General features: G+C 41.0%; 1 protein-coding gene and 1 pseudogene across 1 annotated transcript in view; one reads left to right on the top strand and one right to left on the bottom strand.

Moving 5' to 3' along the window:
- LOC147891417 (uncharacterized) overlaps positions 1–5,727 on the top strand; it is a 131,966-nt gene extending 126,239 nt beyond the window's left edge. The window contains exon 15 of the mRNA XM_087390050.1: positions 5,073–5,727. Within this exon, the coding sequence (XP_087246176.1) occupies positions 5,073–5,288 (216 nt within the window). The 3' untranslated portion in view covers positions 5,289–5,727. The remainder of the gene's footprint in view (positions 1–5,072) is intronic.
- Positions 5,728–8,360: 2,633 nt separating this feature from the next.
- Positions 8,361–9,653, bottom strand: LOC147891416 (uncharacterized; annotated as a pseudogene).
- Positions 9,654–13,631: the final 3,978 nt, after the last annotated feature.

Here is a 13,631-nt window from a genome sequence, read left to right as displayed (position 1 = left end):
TGTTCATCCAAAAGGATATAGCCACCTATGAATGTACAAGGGATGTCAAATCATGTAACAAAGGGAACCAAGTGTAAAGCCTGTCGGAAGACTTCGAACTTGGGACGAGGAAGTGCCTTTGTAAACATATCTGCTATGTTGTCCTCTGTGGGAAGATATGACAACTCTATGTCTCTTGCTGACAACCGCTCCCGAACATAATGATAGTGAACTTCAATATGCTTGGTACGCGCATGAAACACTGGGTTACGCGCAATGGCCAAAGCACTTTGGCTGTCAGTGTAGACAATAGTGGAGGATGTCTGGCGAATACCAAGATCTGTAGGTAACTGTTGAAGCCAAACACACTCTACTGTAGCGGTGAAAGCTGCCCTGAACTCAGTCGCACAGCTAGATGTGGCAACTGTTGGTTGCTTCTTGCTGAGCCAAGAGATACATGAATTGCCAAGCAAAAAACAATTGCCAATATGTGACACTCTGGTGTCGGAACATCCTGCCCAGTCACTAGCCGTGTAAGCATGCATGGTAAGTGAACCCTGATCACCATAGAAGAGGGCTAATATTTGAGTGCCTCTGAGATATCTGAAGACTCTCTTCACTGCCTGCCAATGCTGTGAACTGGGCATGTGCATGAATCTGCTGAGCTGAGATACTGCATACTGTAAGTCAGGTCTGGTGTGACATAAATAAATAAGGCATCCAACATCATGCTGATAAAGAGTGATATCACATGGTGGGCTCCCATCATGAGCTAAGAATTTGAAGCCAGGGTCCACTGGAGTAGAGATTGGCTTGCAATCCTCAAACTGAAAACGATCAAGGAGCTGTCCAATATACTTGGACTGAGACATCATGATACCCCCCTCAACATGAGCAAACTGAATGCCCAAATAATAATGGAGCTGTCCCATGTCTGGCATGTCAAAAATCTGTTGCAAATCAGCCTTGAAAGCTGCAATTTGCTGAGTATCTGGGCCCGTGATGAGCGTATCATCCACGTATAAAATCAGCACTAAAAAATCAGATCCACTCCCACGGACATAAAGAGTGGGTTCTATGGGACTATTTTGAAAACCAAGGGATAGTAAGTGTGCATGAATTTTGGCATACCATGCCCTGGGTGCCTGGTTCAAACCATTAAGGGCTTTTCTAAGCCGGCATACCTTATTTTCAGAATTAACAACCTCAAAACCAAGAGGTTGTGTGACATATACTTCTTCCTGCAGATCCCCATGAAGAAAAGCAGTCTTGATGTCAAGTTGGTGCACTTGCCAATGATGATGGGCTGCAATGGCAATGACACATCTAATGGTAGTAATCCTGGATGTGGGAGCAAATGTCTCCTCAAAGTCAATGCCTTGTTGTTGGGCATACCCTTTTGCAACAAGATGGGCTTTGTATCGATCTATGCTGCCATCAGATTTCCTTTTTAATTTGTAGACCCACCGGGTACCAATGGCATGCTTGCCGGGAGGGAGATCTACTAATTCCCATCTGTCATTTTTGGCAATGGATTGTAACTCAGCTCTCATTGCATCCATCCACTCTTTGCTGTGAAAAGCATCTTTATGGCACAAGGGCTCTTCATTGCAAGCTGTAGCAAGGAGTGCAAATTCAAGAAAGTGCCCATGCATCTGTCTATTCCCTGATCTTGTCTGGGCAGCAAAAGGCTGATCTTGTTTGCTGTCCCTCAATGTATCAAGAAGCCATCTGGGATCTTGCCTTTGCTGTCTATTGACAGCTCTTTCTTCAATGACTGCATCATGAGTAGTGGGATCATTTTGTGCTGGAAGAGAAACCTGCAAATCAGCATGGGGTAGTGGCTGATTATTGCTTGGTGGAGGGCCTGCAGGAGGCTCATGTTGCTGGTCAAAGTCCTCTTCTGAGGATGGCAGAGGTAACCAAGATTCAAAGGTATCAATCATGCGAGTACGGACGTACGACGCAAGTACATTGTATGACAGTGCAGGTACGACGTTGAGCAGGTACGACAGATGTACATGCAGCTGGTACGGGAATGTACGGGCAGTTGTACGGACTGTACGGGGACAGGAAGCAGATCTGGGCTCTGATACCACGGTAGGATCGATGAATAGAAAGAGAGAGAGAGCAAGGTACAAAGAGTCGATAGAGTCTGCCGTCACATCAAAACTAGGATAATGAAAATAGAGAGTACAAGGTACTTGTACCTAGACCTAGGACTAAGTGTCCTAGGTGTCACATAGGACTAAGTGTCCTATGTGGCCAAAAAGGCACTAACACGACAAGTGCCTATATTTATGCCTACAAGGCACATACCATGGCTTATAGGGCATCACTAGAACCACCAGGAGATGGCCTACAGTATCTCTCTGTGTTTTGTACATGCATGAAACAAAGGTTTCCAACCCACAGCAATGGCACTTTGACAGTGAGTATTGTACTAGGCTCCTCCAACGACGCATGTAGATCTGCCAACAAATGCCCAATGAAACACACACTAATGTGGTTGGGAAATCCGCCCTATACTCAGCGTGACAAGACCATCAATTGTTTCTTACTCCACCAAGAAAGGTACGAGTGTACGAGAAAGAAACAATTACTACTGGTCGACTGCCTAGTATCAAAGTCACCAGCCCAATCTGAATCGCTGTAAGCATGTAAATGCAAGCCACCTCCCAGGAAAGAGCAAACCAAGAGACCAAGTACCTTGCAGGTATCTGAATACATGCTTCATAGACTGCCAATGTGAAGTTTTAGGACTGCATAAATCTAATCAACTTGGATACTGCATATTGAATATTAGCCGCATATGACACATGTAAATGAGGCACCCACATCGTAGCTGCAAATAGTGGCATCAAACGGTTGATTTTCATTATGCATGGACAACTTAAGCCATGGCCCCATAGGAGTTGAGATGAGCTTGCAATTCTGAAATCTGAACCATTCGAGCAGTTTCCCAATGTATTACACTGCACAAATTGTGCTCTCGTTTGGACTATTCTGTATTTCTTGGATTGTAAAGAAGGCATCATTTTTTGCATGGGAGCCTGCTTCAAGCCATATAAGGCCTTCTTCAACTTGCAAACCTTTTTTTTCTTGCCAGGTATTACAATACCAATGGGTTGAAGACATAAACCTCCTCAAGGAGGTCCCTATTCAAGAATGCAGTTTTAATGTCCAATTGATGGATATTCCATCCATAAAATGCAGCTATAGAAACAACACACTTGATGGTAGTCATATAAGAAGAGGGAGCTGAGGTCCTTCATAATCTATGCCTTTTCTTTGCGCATCACCCTTTGCACTAAGATGGGCTTTGTACCCATCTATAGATCCATCTGATTTGCGATTCAGTTTGTACACCCACTTAGTACCAATTGCTTTCTTGCCCACAGGCAAGTCCACCTAAACCCAATTTGATTCTTCTGAATGGAGTCTATCTCCGCTTGCATAGTTTGCATCCAATGCACATTGTCACGCACATCATCAAAGCAATCAAATTCATTTTATCTCAAGTAACTTACTGACCAAAGCTGAGTCACAATAGTGGGCACCCTTAGCATCTCTAGTGTCACTACGTGTGTTGAAGAGGTGCACAGAGCTTGCTCTCCTGGAGAGTACGGAGCAGCCAACAAGGAACTACAATGCTGCACTTTCTTATGGATGAATCTAATTTTCATCAAAAAGAGCAATGGGCAGGTCTGAATTTTCAGCAAAAATGACATCCCTACTGGTAAAGACCTTCTTGGTCACAGGACTATAACGTCTATGGCCCTTGCTCTCACTATTGTAGCCCACAAATATGCACTTCCCAGCCTTATTATCAAGCTTCCCTCACAATTCCTCAAGCACATGTGTATAGGCTACACATGCAAATATACGGAAACCCACAACGGGTTCCGTCATACCAAGCTTAATATGGTGTCATCACCTTTAGTGGGACACCTATCCAAAATAGGATTGCAGATTCCATCCAAAACTTATGCGGCACTCCTTTGGTCTTAAACATGTATCTCCCCATCTCCATGAGTGACCTGTTCTTGCACTAAGCCACTCCATTATGTTGAGAAGTATATCAATCCGTGCACTAATGCAGGATGCCTTTCTCAGCCAATAAGTTTACTAATGACTTGGATATATACTCCACCCTTGATCTGAATGTATGCTCTGCGTAGATTGATTCTCCACCAACACAACAAATTGCTTAAACAATGTGAAGACTTCTGATAGCTTGAGATCAAACACACAAGTCAACCTTGGAAAGTTGTCTATGAAAGTAAGAAAATAGAAATGACCCCGAGAGATTGTGTTCTCCTGGGACCGCAAACATCATTGTGAATGAGCTGTAATTTCTTGGCAGCCCGGACTGCACCATACTTAGGAAAAGAAAATCTTTGCATTTTATCCAAAATACATCCCTCACATATGTGCGTAGGAGGGGCTTCCAAATGAGGCAATACATCCACCATCTGAAAATTTTGCAATAGCATAAGACTGCCAAAGTTCACATTCTCAAACTTGTATGTCACAACTCTGCGAGGGAAGGAGCAAATCAGAATCTTGATGGAAGATGGCAAGGAGAAGGGATGGAGAAACTTGACTTTTCAGTTCTTTTTTGTGGTTAAGGGCATCCTCAAGTACCCCACCACCACTCCAGCTGTCATATAGAAGTTCATTTATAGAGTCTTTACCTAACCACAGAGAGAGTTAGGCTCATCTTGAACTAGTGACCCTCCATGTAGAAGTGTCATCAATTGAGAAGAACAAATAAGACTAGGAAGGTAAAGGAACACGGAAGGGGGGATGATTAGCACTGTTCCTGGGGAGGACTCTCCTTTTTCCCCCCTGTTTTTTCACTGAGTAGAAGTATCTGCAGAAAGCTCAAATAAGACCAATTTGGAGTTGGTGATTATAAGAAGACTTCCCAATTTTGTGTTCCTCTCAATTAGGGAAAGAGATATTGACTGAGCACGAAGGAAATTCGCTCACAACGCGTGATTTAATATTTCTATTACACATATGTATGTATTTTCATTGAACTACAGTGCTTGTTTATGTCATGAAAAGTGGCATGGTTTGAATTGCAGGAAAAACAATTCGAAGAGCTACTTTCAGTTGAGGTTAAGGAACTTTTGGACAAAGCTGTGAATGAAGTTTCATGTTGCATTGAAGAAGCAGTGAAAGGGACTTCATATTGCATTGAAGAACTTTTGCAGAACCTAGATGTATGTATGAAGATTGAAACACTTGGTCCACATCTGTGTTCCACCTGGATAATTGTTTCCCTGTATTGTTGTTTGTGACAAGCTAGTAGTTACAAACTTCTTCCCATTGTTCAAATTCATTTGAATAAAGAATAATGCATCATTTTTTCTTTGATGATCATGGCTGCTGCAGCATATGTATGTTAACTTTTCCACAGAAGATAGTGCTAAATGTATCTTCTGATATTCCTTGTCTCATGAACTTCTCAGGACTTGGGAAGAATTCCTTTAGACTAAATCTGCAGCCGGAGTTTAAAGGTCAAAGTCATTTCTCCACATGGTGTGCGGGTGAAAATTATTTCTATATTTGTAGCATCTTTTGTTGACTTCAATGCTCACCATTTGTAATATACTTTAACGTGCAGATCCTAGATCAAATTCATTTATATGTTTGGTTTGAAAAATCTAGTGATCATATGGGGAGATAGGACTAGATTAACATCTTGTAAATGGAAACCACGACACTAAAAGATGCAGATATATTATTGAGCATATAAAGAGAAATTCTGAAAGATGATCTCATGATGATTTTTCTGATTGAGAATGCTGCTTTGAATGCTGGGAAAATAGAAGTAAATGAAAATACAAGGATGTTGTACTTATAGCAATATTCCCCCTTATGAATTAGTGTATAGTTGTCTAAGGTAATCTGTTACCTTGTAAGTGGAAGATATTCCTTTAGTGATGTCTGACAGTCTATAAGTCTCAAAGAAAAAGTTGTCAAATTTGTAAAAATAAAGGCTTTCGCACCCTAAAATGATTGGAAGCAAGAGACTCATAAGGGTCAAAAGAAGCCAAACTAATCGGAAGCATTTTATGCATGCATTTCACTTCCAAGCTTTATTCTCTCTTCTCTATGTTGCATTTCTCCAGAATTTGTATGGAATTGAGAGCAAAGACCGTGTATAAGAATGAAATTTGAGAATGAAATTCAATGCAGTTTCTGATGCTTTGATATCATCTTCAATTATGCAAACAATATTCTTCAATGCAGCTTTGGACTAGCATCTATAGTTGTAGTAACTCACGCAAGGGATGCTAACATCCTAAACACATCCAAAGGATCCTGACATCTTAAGCCTCTAATTGCTGGTAGCTCATGCAAGGGATGTTGACATTTTGAACCTATCTAAAGGATGCTAGGGTCCTTGTCTAATCCTAGATGCTAGCATGACAAATATTAGTAGACCACACAAAGGGTTTGTAACTTTTGAATGCTAGCATCCGTTCGAATTCAAATGAATGCTTTTAATCCATTCCAACATTGTTATGATATTCATATCAGGCTATCATCCTAAATTTATGGGTTTCTTGTCACTTACTCTTCAAGAGTTAATAGCAACTTCGGATTCTAGCATCTAGTATGTGTTTGGATTTTGCAAATTCTAATGGTCTCTAAGCTATTATATTAAAATCTAACTTTATTTATTTTTTCAATAGTATCATCCACGTAAAGGAGATGCCTTGGATTGAATAGTGAATAGTAGTAGCTTACTTGTTTGAATAAGAAAGAAAAAAGAGCAATGTGTCAAATTTGTTACAACATTTACATAGAAAGCATCCAAAAGAGGCAAGTGTACTAGTGCATATGGATTCCATAATATCAAACATATTTCGTTTCTACTTTTGAAAATTGTCTCATGTCCCACGACATCTGACCATGTTTGTGTAGATACTACCATTGATAGGATTACATGAGAATGTTTGAGTGTCGCTTGGATAATCATCTTGCATAAGGAGATAGCTAGATAAAGTGGATTAGGTCTCCTCGATACTAGTAATGTGCAACAAGTAAGCTAGGATGATGGAAATCACACAATCATGCATGTGGTTTTCTTGCTTGATGCTTAACACTATTTTCAAGGACTCATGCACGTGAAGGGACATCTCAATGGGACATCATTTGTATCAATGCGATATGAATTATCCAATGTGAATGAATGAAAGAATCCAGCTTCACATGGTTCATGCTTTTCTTACCATGAATAGCCCTATGTCCAATAGAGTTTAAAGTAATCTTTGAATATTCCTTATTGCGTAGTTGTAGCTCTTGATCTTCCCTTACATTCTCGGATCATAATCCCATTTTGATAAGAGTGAATGGAGGTGTGGGTAGAAAAGTTAAGTCTTGGTTCAATGCAGATCCTGTCTTCTTTCAACTCCCCCATGATACTAAGATTGGAAGGACATGGCATGCAACCTTTTTGGAGGAACAAGCAACATATATGATAAATGGGTCACAGTAATAGAAAGGACCAAGATATCCCTCAAAGAAATTAGGAAAGTAGCATCCTTGGCTAGATTGAAGAGAAGATAGCAGTAGGAAGAGCACGTCAAGCCCCACGCTTGTAGAAAGAAAAGAGAAGGAGAGTGGGTGGTGGCATGGCTCGAAGTTCTCATAAAGCACGAAGGAGAGAGCGAGGTTTTTTAAAAACAAAATTTTAAAAGAGAACATATTTTTTAATTTAGAAACATTCATAACATTCAAAATTGATTTTTTTGGGACCAGATGCATGCAATTGGTTGATCGAGACCATACCACGCGGTGCTACAAACTTGTCATGTGGTTTATTTTATAGATCACGTGGTGTGTTTTTTCTATGGAACATGGTAAGTTTACAATATTGCATGGTATATATCCCACACGGATGGCTGACACACGGCGAGATAAGTGGATGCAATTGGTTACAAATATCGCATGGTAAATCAAATTTAGCATGTGGTATTTTTGCATGGGCCATCTATTGCTTTCCTTATGTGATTTTAGTGAGTTTTTAGATTCAAAATTATTATTTTTTGGATCAGTTGAGGTTGGGTATGTGGCTCATAATTCTTGGCATGAATCCCCTCTACTTGACTAGGAACAACAACTTTAATTGTTTATTTTCTTGTTTGTCTGGCTTGCAAATACAACTTCAACTATTTAGCTTCTTTTTTGTTTATGCCTCTTAGTCAAGGCCAGGTTTGTGGCTCCTAATCGCTAGACTTGATCACCTCTCCTTAATTCACAAGTAGACACACACTTTTTTTTTGGTAATATCCAGTGCATATATTTATATGATCATAAATTTACATGATGGGAGGTCTCCAAAATGGAGAGCATCCCAAAGTTCAGAAGCATAAAAAGAAAAGCGGTATGCGAGAAGCATCCATATCACCCTCATGGCATGCATCATATAAGGATTACCACAATGAGGCTCGGAAAGATTCATATGACTTGTGAATCTGCCGAACCAAGTATGCCAAATTATGCTCACTCCAGATTGTCCAAAGAGCCCAATATCGCACCCAAGAGAGAAATAGTGAGTATTGAGACAAGGACTTCATAAATCTGCCAAAGAGCCAGAAATGCTTCCCAAATCTGTGACTCGGGAAACAGATCTGAAGATAATATGAAATTCTCCTGAGGAGGATCTTAGTACACGGGCAGTGCCAAAGCAAATGAATAACAGTCTCTGAAGGAGCCTGACATCTTAAGCATGTGGATGGTGCAATGCGACGTTTAGCAAGTGTGACTCCCACTGACAATGTACTTGCCATACATCTCCAAAGAAAAAGTCTTTGTTTCAATGGCATTTTACACTTCCATAATATCCTGAGATTCTTCCGCCACCATGAGAGGGGCTTCCTTATATGCCACAGAGAATTAGCATATTGCTGAATCCATGGAGAAGGCTGAAGAAGCCTATAGGCTTTGATGGAGGTTAAGGCAAGAAGAGGAACAGGATGAGTGCAGGTAGCAGAGGGTTGCAATTGCCAATCCATAAGCCTGTCAGTGTCAGCCACAGGAGGAACAGGTAGAAAAGGATGTAATAAATTAGCAATTTTCTTCCATATAGACCTATGATGCATTCCCAATGCATAGGAAGCAATGGCCTGAGGAAATGATAAGACATATCCCTGATCATCTACCACATCATGTATGTATCTAATTCCCAATTTCATGAGATTGTAGGCCCGAACAGTAGGTTCCTGTAAAGCTAGCGGAATTGCAAAAATGGCACTCCAGTGAATACTTTCTTTCCTCATTGAGTTTGTCCCCAAGCAATTACCAGGAGCCCATTTGACCTTAGAAAGTACTTGTTTCCAGTCAAGTATCAGAGCAGTAGAGAAAGGATAGCCAGGTATCTTTCCTACAAATCTGCCAATGACAACCTCCCAATGATCAGTAGTCCAATGACCATAAGCACAAGTCCTCATGTTGACACACATGGATGCTAGCATACAAGTCCATGGCTGTTGTTGGCAGAAAAAAGTATGCAGCATAGTCACCTTCCTTGCAAGCACATGATATCTTATATTGAGGACATTAAGTCCACCATGCATCATAGGAGAGCACACCATTTCCATCTTCATCAGTCTCAATGCTTTCACAGCAGTTTTTGTCCTCCATAACATCTCCATAGCTTGAGACATAAAGGCTGAAATATCCCTGGAGGACCAATGTATCAAAGGCAAATAGAACTGGACATAGGACATTACAATGGACTGTACTATTCTGATCCTGACATGAAGAGGCCAAGTAGAAATCTTCCAGCATTCCAGTTTGTGTTGAAGCCTTTGGAAGATCCATTGTAGCTGCTGCTTCCTGGTGATATGCCATCCTATGGGATATCTCAAATGCTTGACTACATCACCACCTGACCTGGCCAAAGAATGGAATGCCAATCACATTGTGTCAGGGGAAGTAATTTAGATTTGTCAAAATTGACATGCAATCCTGCTGCCAAACCATACAATGAAAGAGTGGTCATAACATGTGAACTTCCCGAGGAGAATTCTGTGGCATAAAGAAGGAATCATCAGCATATGCTTGTGCCAAAAAAGATGCAACCCCGGGGATTTGAAGACCAGTCATCTGTCTTGTGTTTGTAAGATGATCAAGATACATCAAAAGGGGATGTGTCGCAATGGCATAAAAGAGAGCACTAAGAGGGCAGCCTTGTCTAACTGATCGATCCAATGTCCATGACCGAGACAGATGACCCCCAGAATGCACTGAGAAGTAGAGTCAGAATAAAGCCAGTAAACTGCATTTGCTATCTTGGGACCAAAGCCTAACTTTGTCATAATTTGAGAGATAAAATCCCATTGAACAGTATCAAATGCCTTAGCAATATCCACCTGCAATATAAGGACATCTTGATGCGAATACTTAGCATATTCAATTGCAGTTAAGGCATTGGAAATATTATCATGGATTTTCTTCATGGCACAAATCCATACTGATGAGGATGAAGTCCCACATCCAATATCGAGCACACACACACACACACACACACACATTCCTAACATCATTAGCACACACATACGGTTATGGGAGTATGTGTTCAATATTGTGAGAGATTCTCTATTCCGCTTTTGATGGCATCCAATGTCTATATTTAACTCGCTCTCCTACGTGTTGTTTCCTGGAGTCACCTATAATCTAGGCTTGTCCTCCATTATGTGCCATAGTAAGTCTGCAAATGATGCCAAATTACCATTAATGAGCCAAAGTACATGAGCTCTTTTTCCTCCCTTGGATACCCCCTACGTACTCTAATGGTAAGTACCTTGCTCCATTGGCCTTAAATGTAAGGTCAAACAACTAGGACTATGGTAATATAGTTGTTACTTCGAAATTAATACGTTTCATGCTTAAAGGGACCCTATGTTGAACAAAGGACCTCACATTTCTTTTGGACCACTCACTTAGTTATATCCTTAAGAGTACATAGTCCTAGTTGTGGCACTCATGAGGAAATCTGCTATATCAGTGAAGCTTGGATTCCATTATCTGTCGCGCAAGGACTCCCACCACCTTACATCTCTCACAAGCATGCAATGCCTATACCTCCTTGTTGTGTGAGCTTGGCTCTCTCGGGCTTCTGTCTATCTTCTCCTCCCCCACGTATTTCCACTTTTCTCCACCTAGCTCCCGTATTCTATTCTTTCCTTTCCTCTCCCCATTTTCCTCTTGAGTCTCCACTATTCAAGCATTCTTGGGTTCCTCTCTTCCCGTGCCTTAGCTAAGGCTATGGTACCAGCCACTCTTCTTCTCACAACCAGCGGTAGTGATGCTTCCATCTGATGCTAACCTAGCTTGCATTAGCTTTTACACGGCTCATATGGTAGCCTTTTCCTTCTCAGACAATTGGGTGACGCCACTCATAAGGTTAAATCTTATAGCTCTCAAAATTCTTCCATCGCTTTGTGCCATCGGTGGTCCTAACATGTAAAATAGTCATTTGTTTAAACTTATGTTATCAGCATGTAGGAGCTCACTATGTATACCTATCTTTTGAGTTGTTTATCTTCAATAATGTCTTTGCTGCGCCTTCGGTCACTTGTTGTTCCATTGTCATGGATCTAGTGCTACCATTGTTTGACAATTTTACTTAGTGGCGCTGTGGCTTTTTTATGCTTACACAGTTAGCGGTTGGATAGATTGTTTCAAGTGCATTAGATAGTTTGGAAACGTCATTTAGATAATGATGAGTACTTGGCAGTCATGATTTTCTGCGTTGATGCTGGCCATCCTTCTACATAATAGTGACCGGAGACAAAAAACACCTCCAAAGTTCTATATCGTAGACTAACTCTTACTTACATGGTACTAGTCAACTATGTTCTTAGTCCTCTAGTTTTTCTTTTTTCTTGTACCTTATCTTAATGGCTCCCTTTTTACTGGGCAATCTAATCTCCGGCTCATGGAATTTGGACTTGTGAGCTTGGCAACTACCTCTATCTTAGAACCTTTAGCAATAATTCTCTTTTCAAGCCCATTGGGATATACCTAGGTCTCTTGGTTGACTATTGGGTCATATTCTAGACTGTGATAACAAGTAGTTGGGGTCTATGACACCTATAGTCCCAAGCTAGAAGATGTATGTAGTCTAACATAACCTTCTCTTGGATGGATGTAGGTAACAGTCCCCGACATTGGAATGTGTATCTAGTACATTTGCCAACGAGATCATTGCCTTCAATGCTCTTGTTGCCCTTCATCTCTCCAATTGGAGAGTGGAAATGCTAAGGGTTTTGTACCTCTTCACGTATTTTGTACTTTATTATGTTGCAAAATTGTGCTTTTAACATTTGGATACTAGTCTGTAGGACCATTACCTGTTCTTAGGGCAGTTTCCTATAGGACACACACACACACACACACACACACACACACACACACACACACACACACACACACACACACACACACACACACACACACACACACACATACACACACATACACACACACAAATATACATCTTGATCAATCTGGCGAGTTTGCATGCAATTAAAGAAAGATTGCTGCAAAGAATGCTTAAAGAAAGCAAACAAAGAAAAATTGGGATCACTAAAGAATTTACAATTGCAGTCTGTCCATAAAGTCCAAAGTACCCAATAGCGAGCCCAAACAAAGAAAAGACAAAACTCTGGTCGCTGTGGATGAAAACCAAAGAGCTAGAAAAATTTCCCAAAGAGAACAGTCGGGAATCTCACTCGTAGCTTCTATCGAAGAGAATCCAGAAACTGCCGAGAAGACGGGCAATGCTAAAATAAATGAGGCACAGTCTCTTGAGAAATCAGACACTGATGACATAAAGCAGGAGCGATGTGCCTATGGGCCAGCAATTGTCTAGATGAAAAAATTCCCAGAAGCACTCGTCGTAAGAAAAGCTGTTGTCGAAGTGGAACCTTGTATGCCCAAAGTTGTCGTAGTCTTTTCCTCCAACACTAAACTGGCTGATGCATTCGCTAAAGAGAATCACCCCTTTTTGAAACCCAGGGTTGAGGCAAAAGGATTTTGTATAATGCATGCACAGTAATCTGAGATAGCCTCAAAGGACGAGAGGAGGACCCAAGGGAAGTCAATATGCAATCCTATAATCAATCCTGGAATTCCAAAGGGGGAATCGGAACTAAAGGCAAAAGCATACAAGTGATTTACTGCCACAAAGTACGATAATGAGAACCCAAACCATACTGTGTGGTTGCCAGAGAAAAAGGGAAGCATAGAGCCATCATCATGAATAACATCAGCAATAGTATTGACCCCTTTAAAAGAAATAAAGTAAGAATGGAGAGGTTCCTGTAAAGCAAGAGGAGGCTGAAAAACGTTGGACCAGTGAATGCTTTCAGCTCGCAAAGAATTTCCCATCAGAGACTGTCGACCATGCCATTCCAAGTGAGACAGAATATGCTTCCAGTCAAGAAGCAAGTTGGAGACCATAGGGCAGACATGCAAAGTGCCATCAATGCACCCAAACAAGAAATCCCACTGAGTGAGTTGCCAATGACCAAAAGCAAGAGTACTGATATGTGTGACCAGAGATTGAATCATGAGAGCTCGGGGCTGATCATCTTTCAAAAATTGTAGCAATATTTTCCCCTTGT

The sequence above is a fragment of the Dipteris shenzhenensis genome, chromosome 18, assembly GCF_047967505.1.
Source record: "Dipteris shenzhenensis isolate YYH24624 ecotype China chromosome 18, Dip_SZ_1.0, whole genome shotgun sequence".
Classification (NCBI taxonomy): Eukaryota; Viridiplantae; Streptophyta; class Polypodiopsida; order Gleicheniales; family Dipteridaceae; genus Dipteris; species Dipteris shenzhenensis.
The sequence above is the reverse complement of the archived record's forward strand: the minus strand, read 5'-3'. Positions and strand labels throughout refer to the sequence as shown.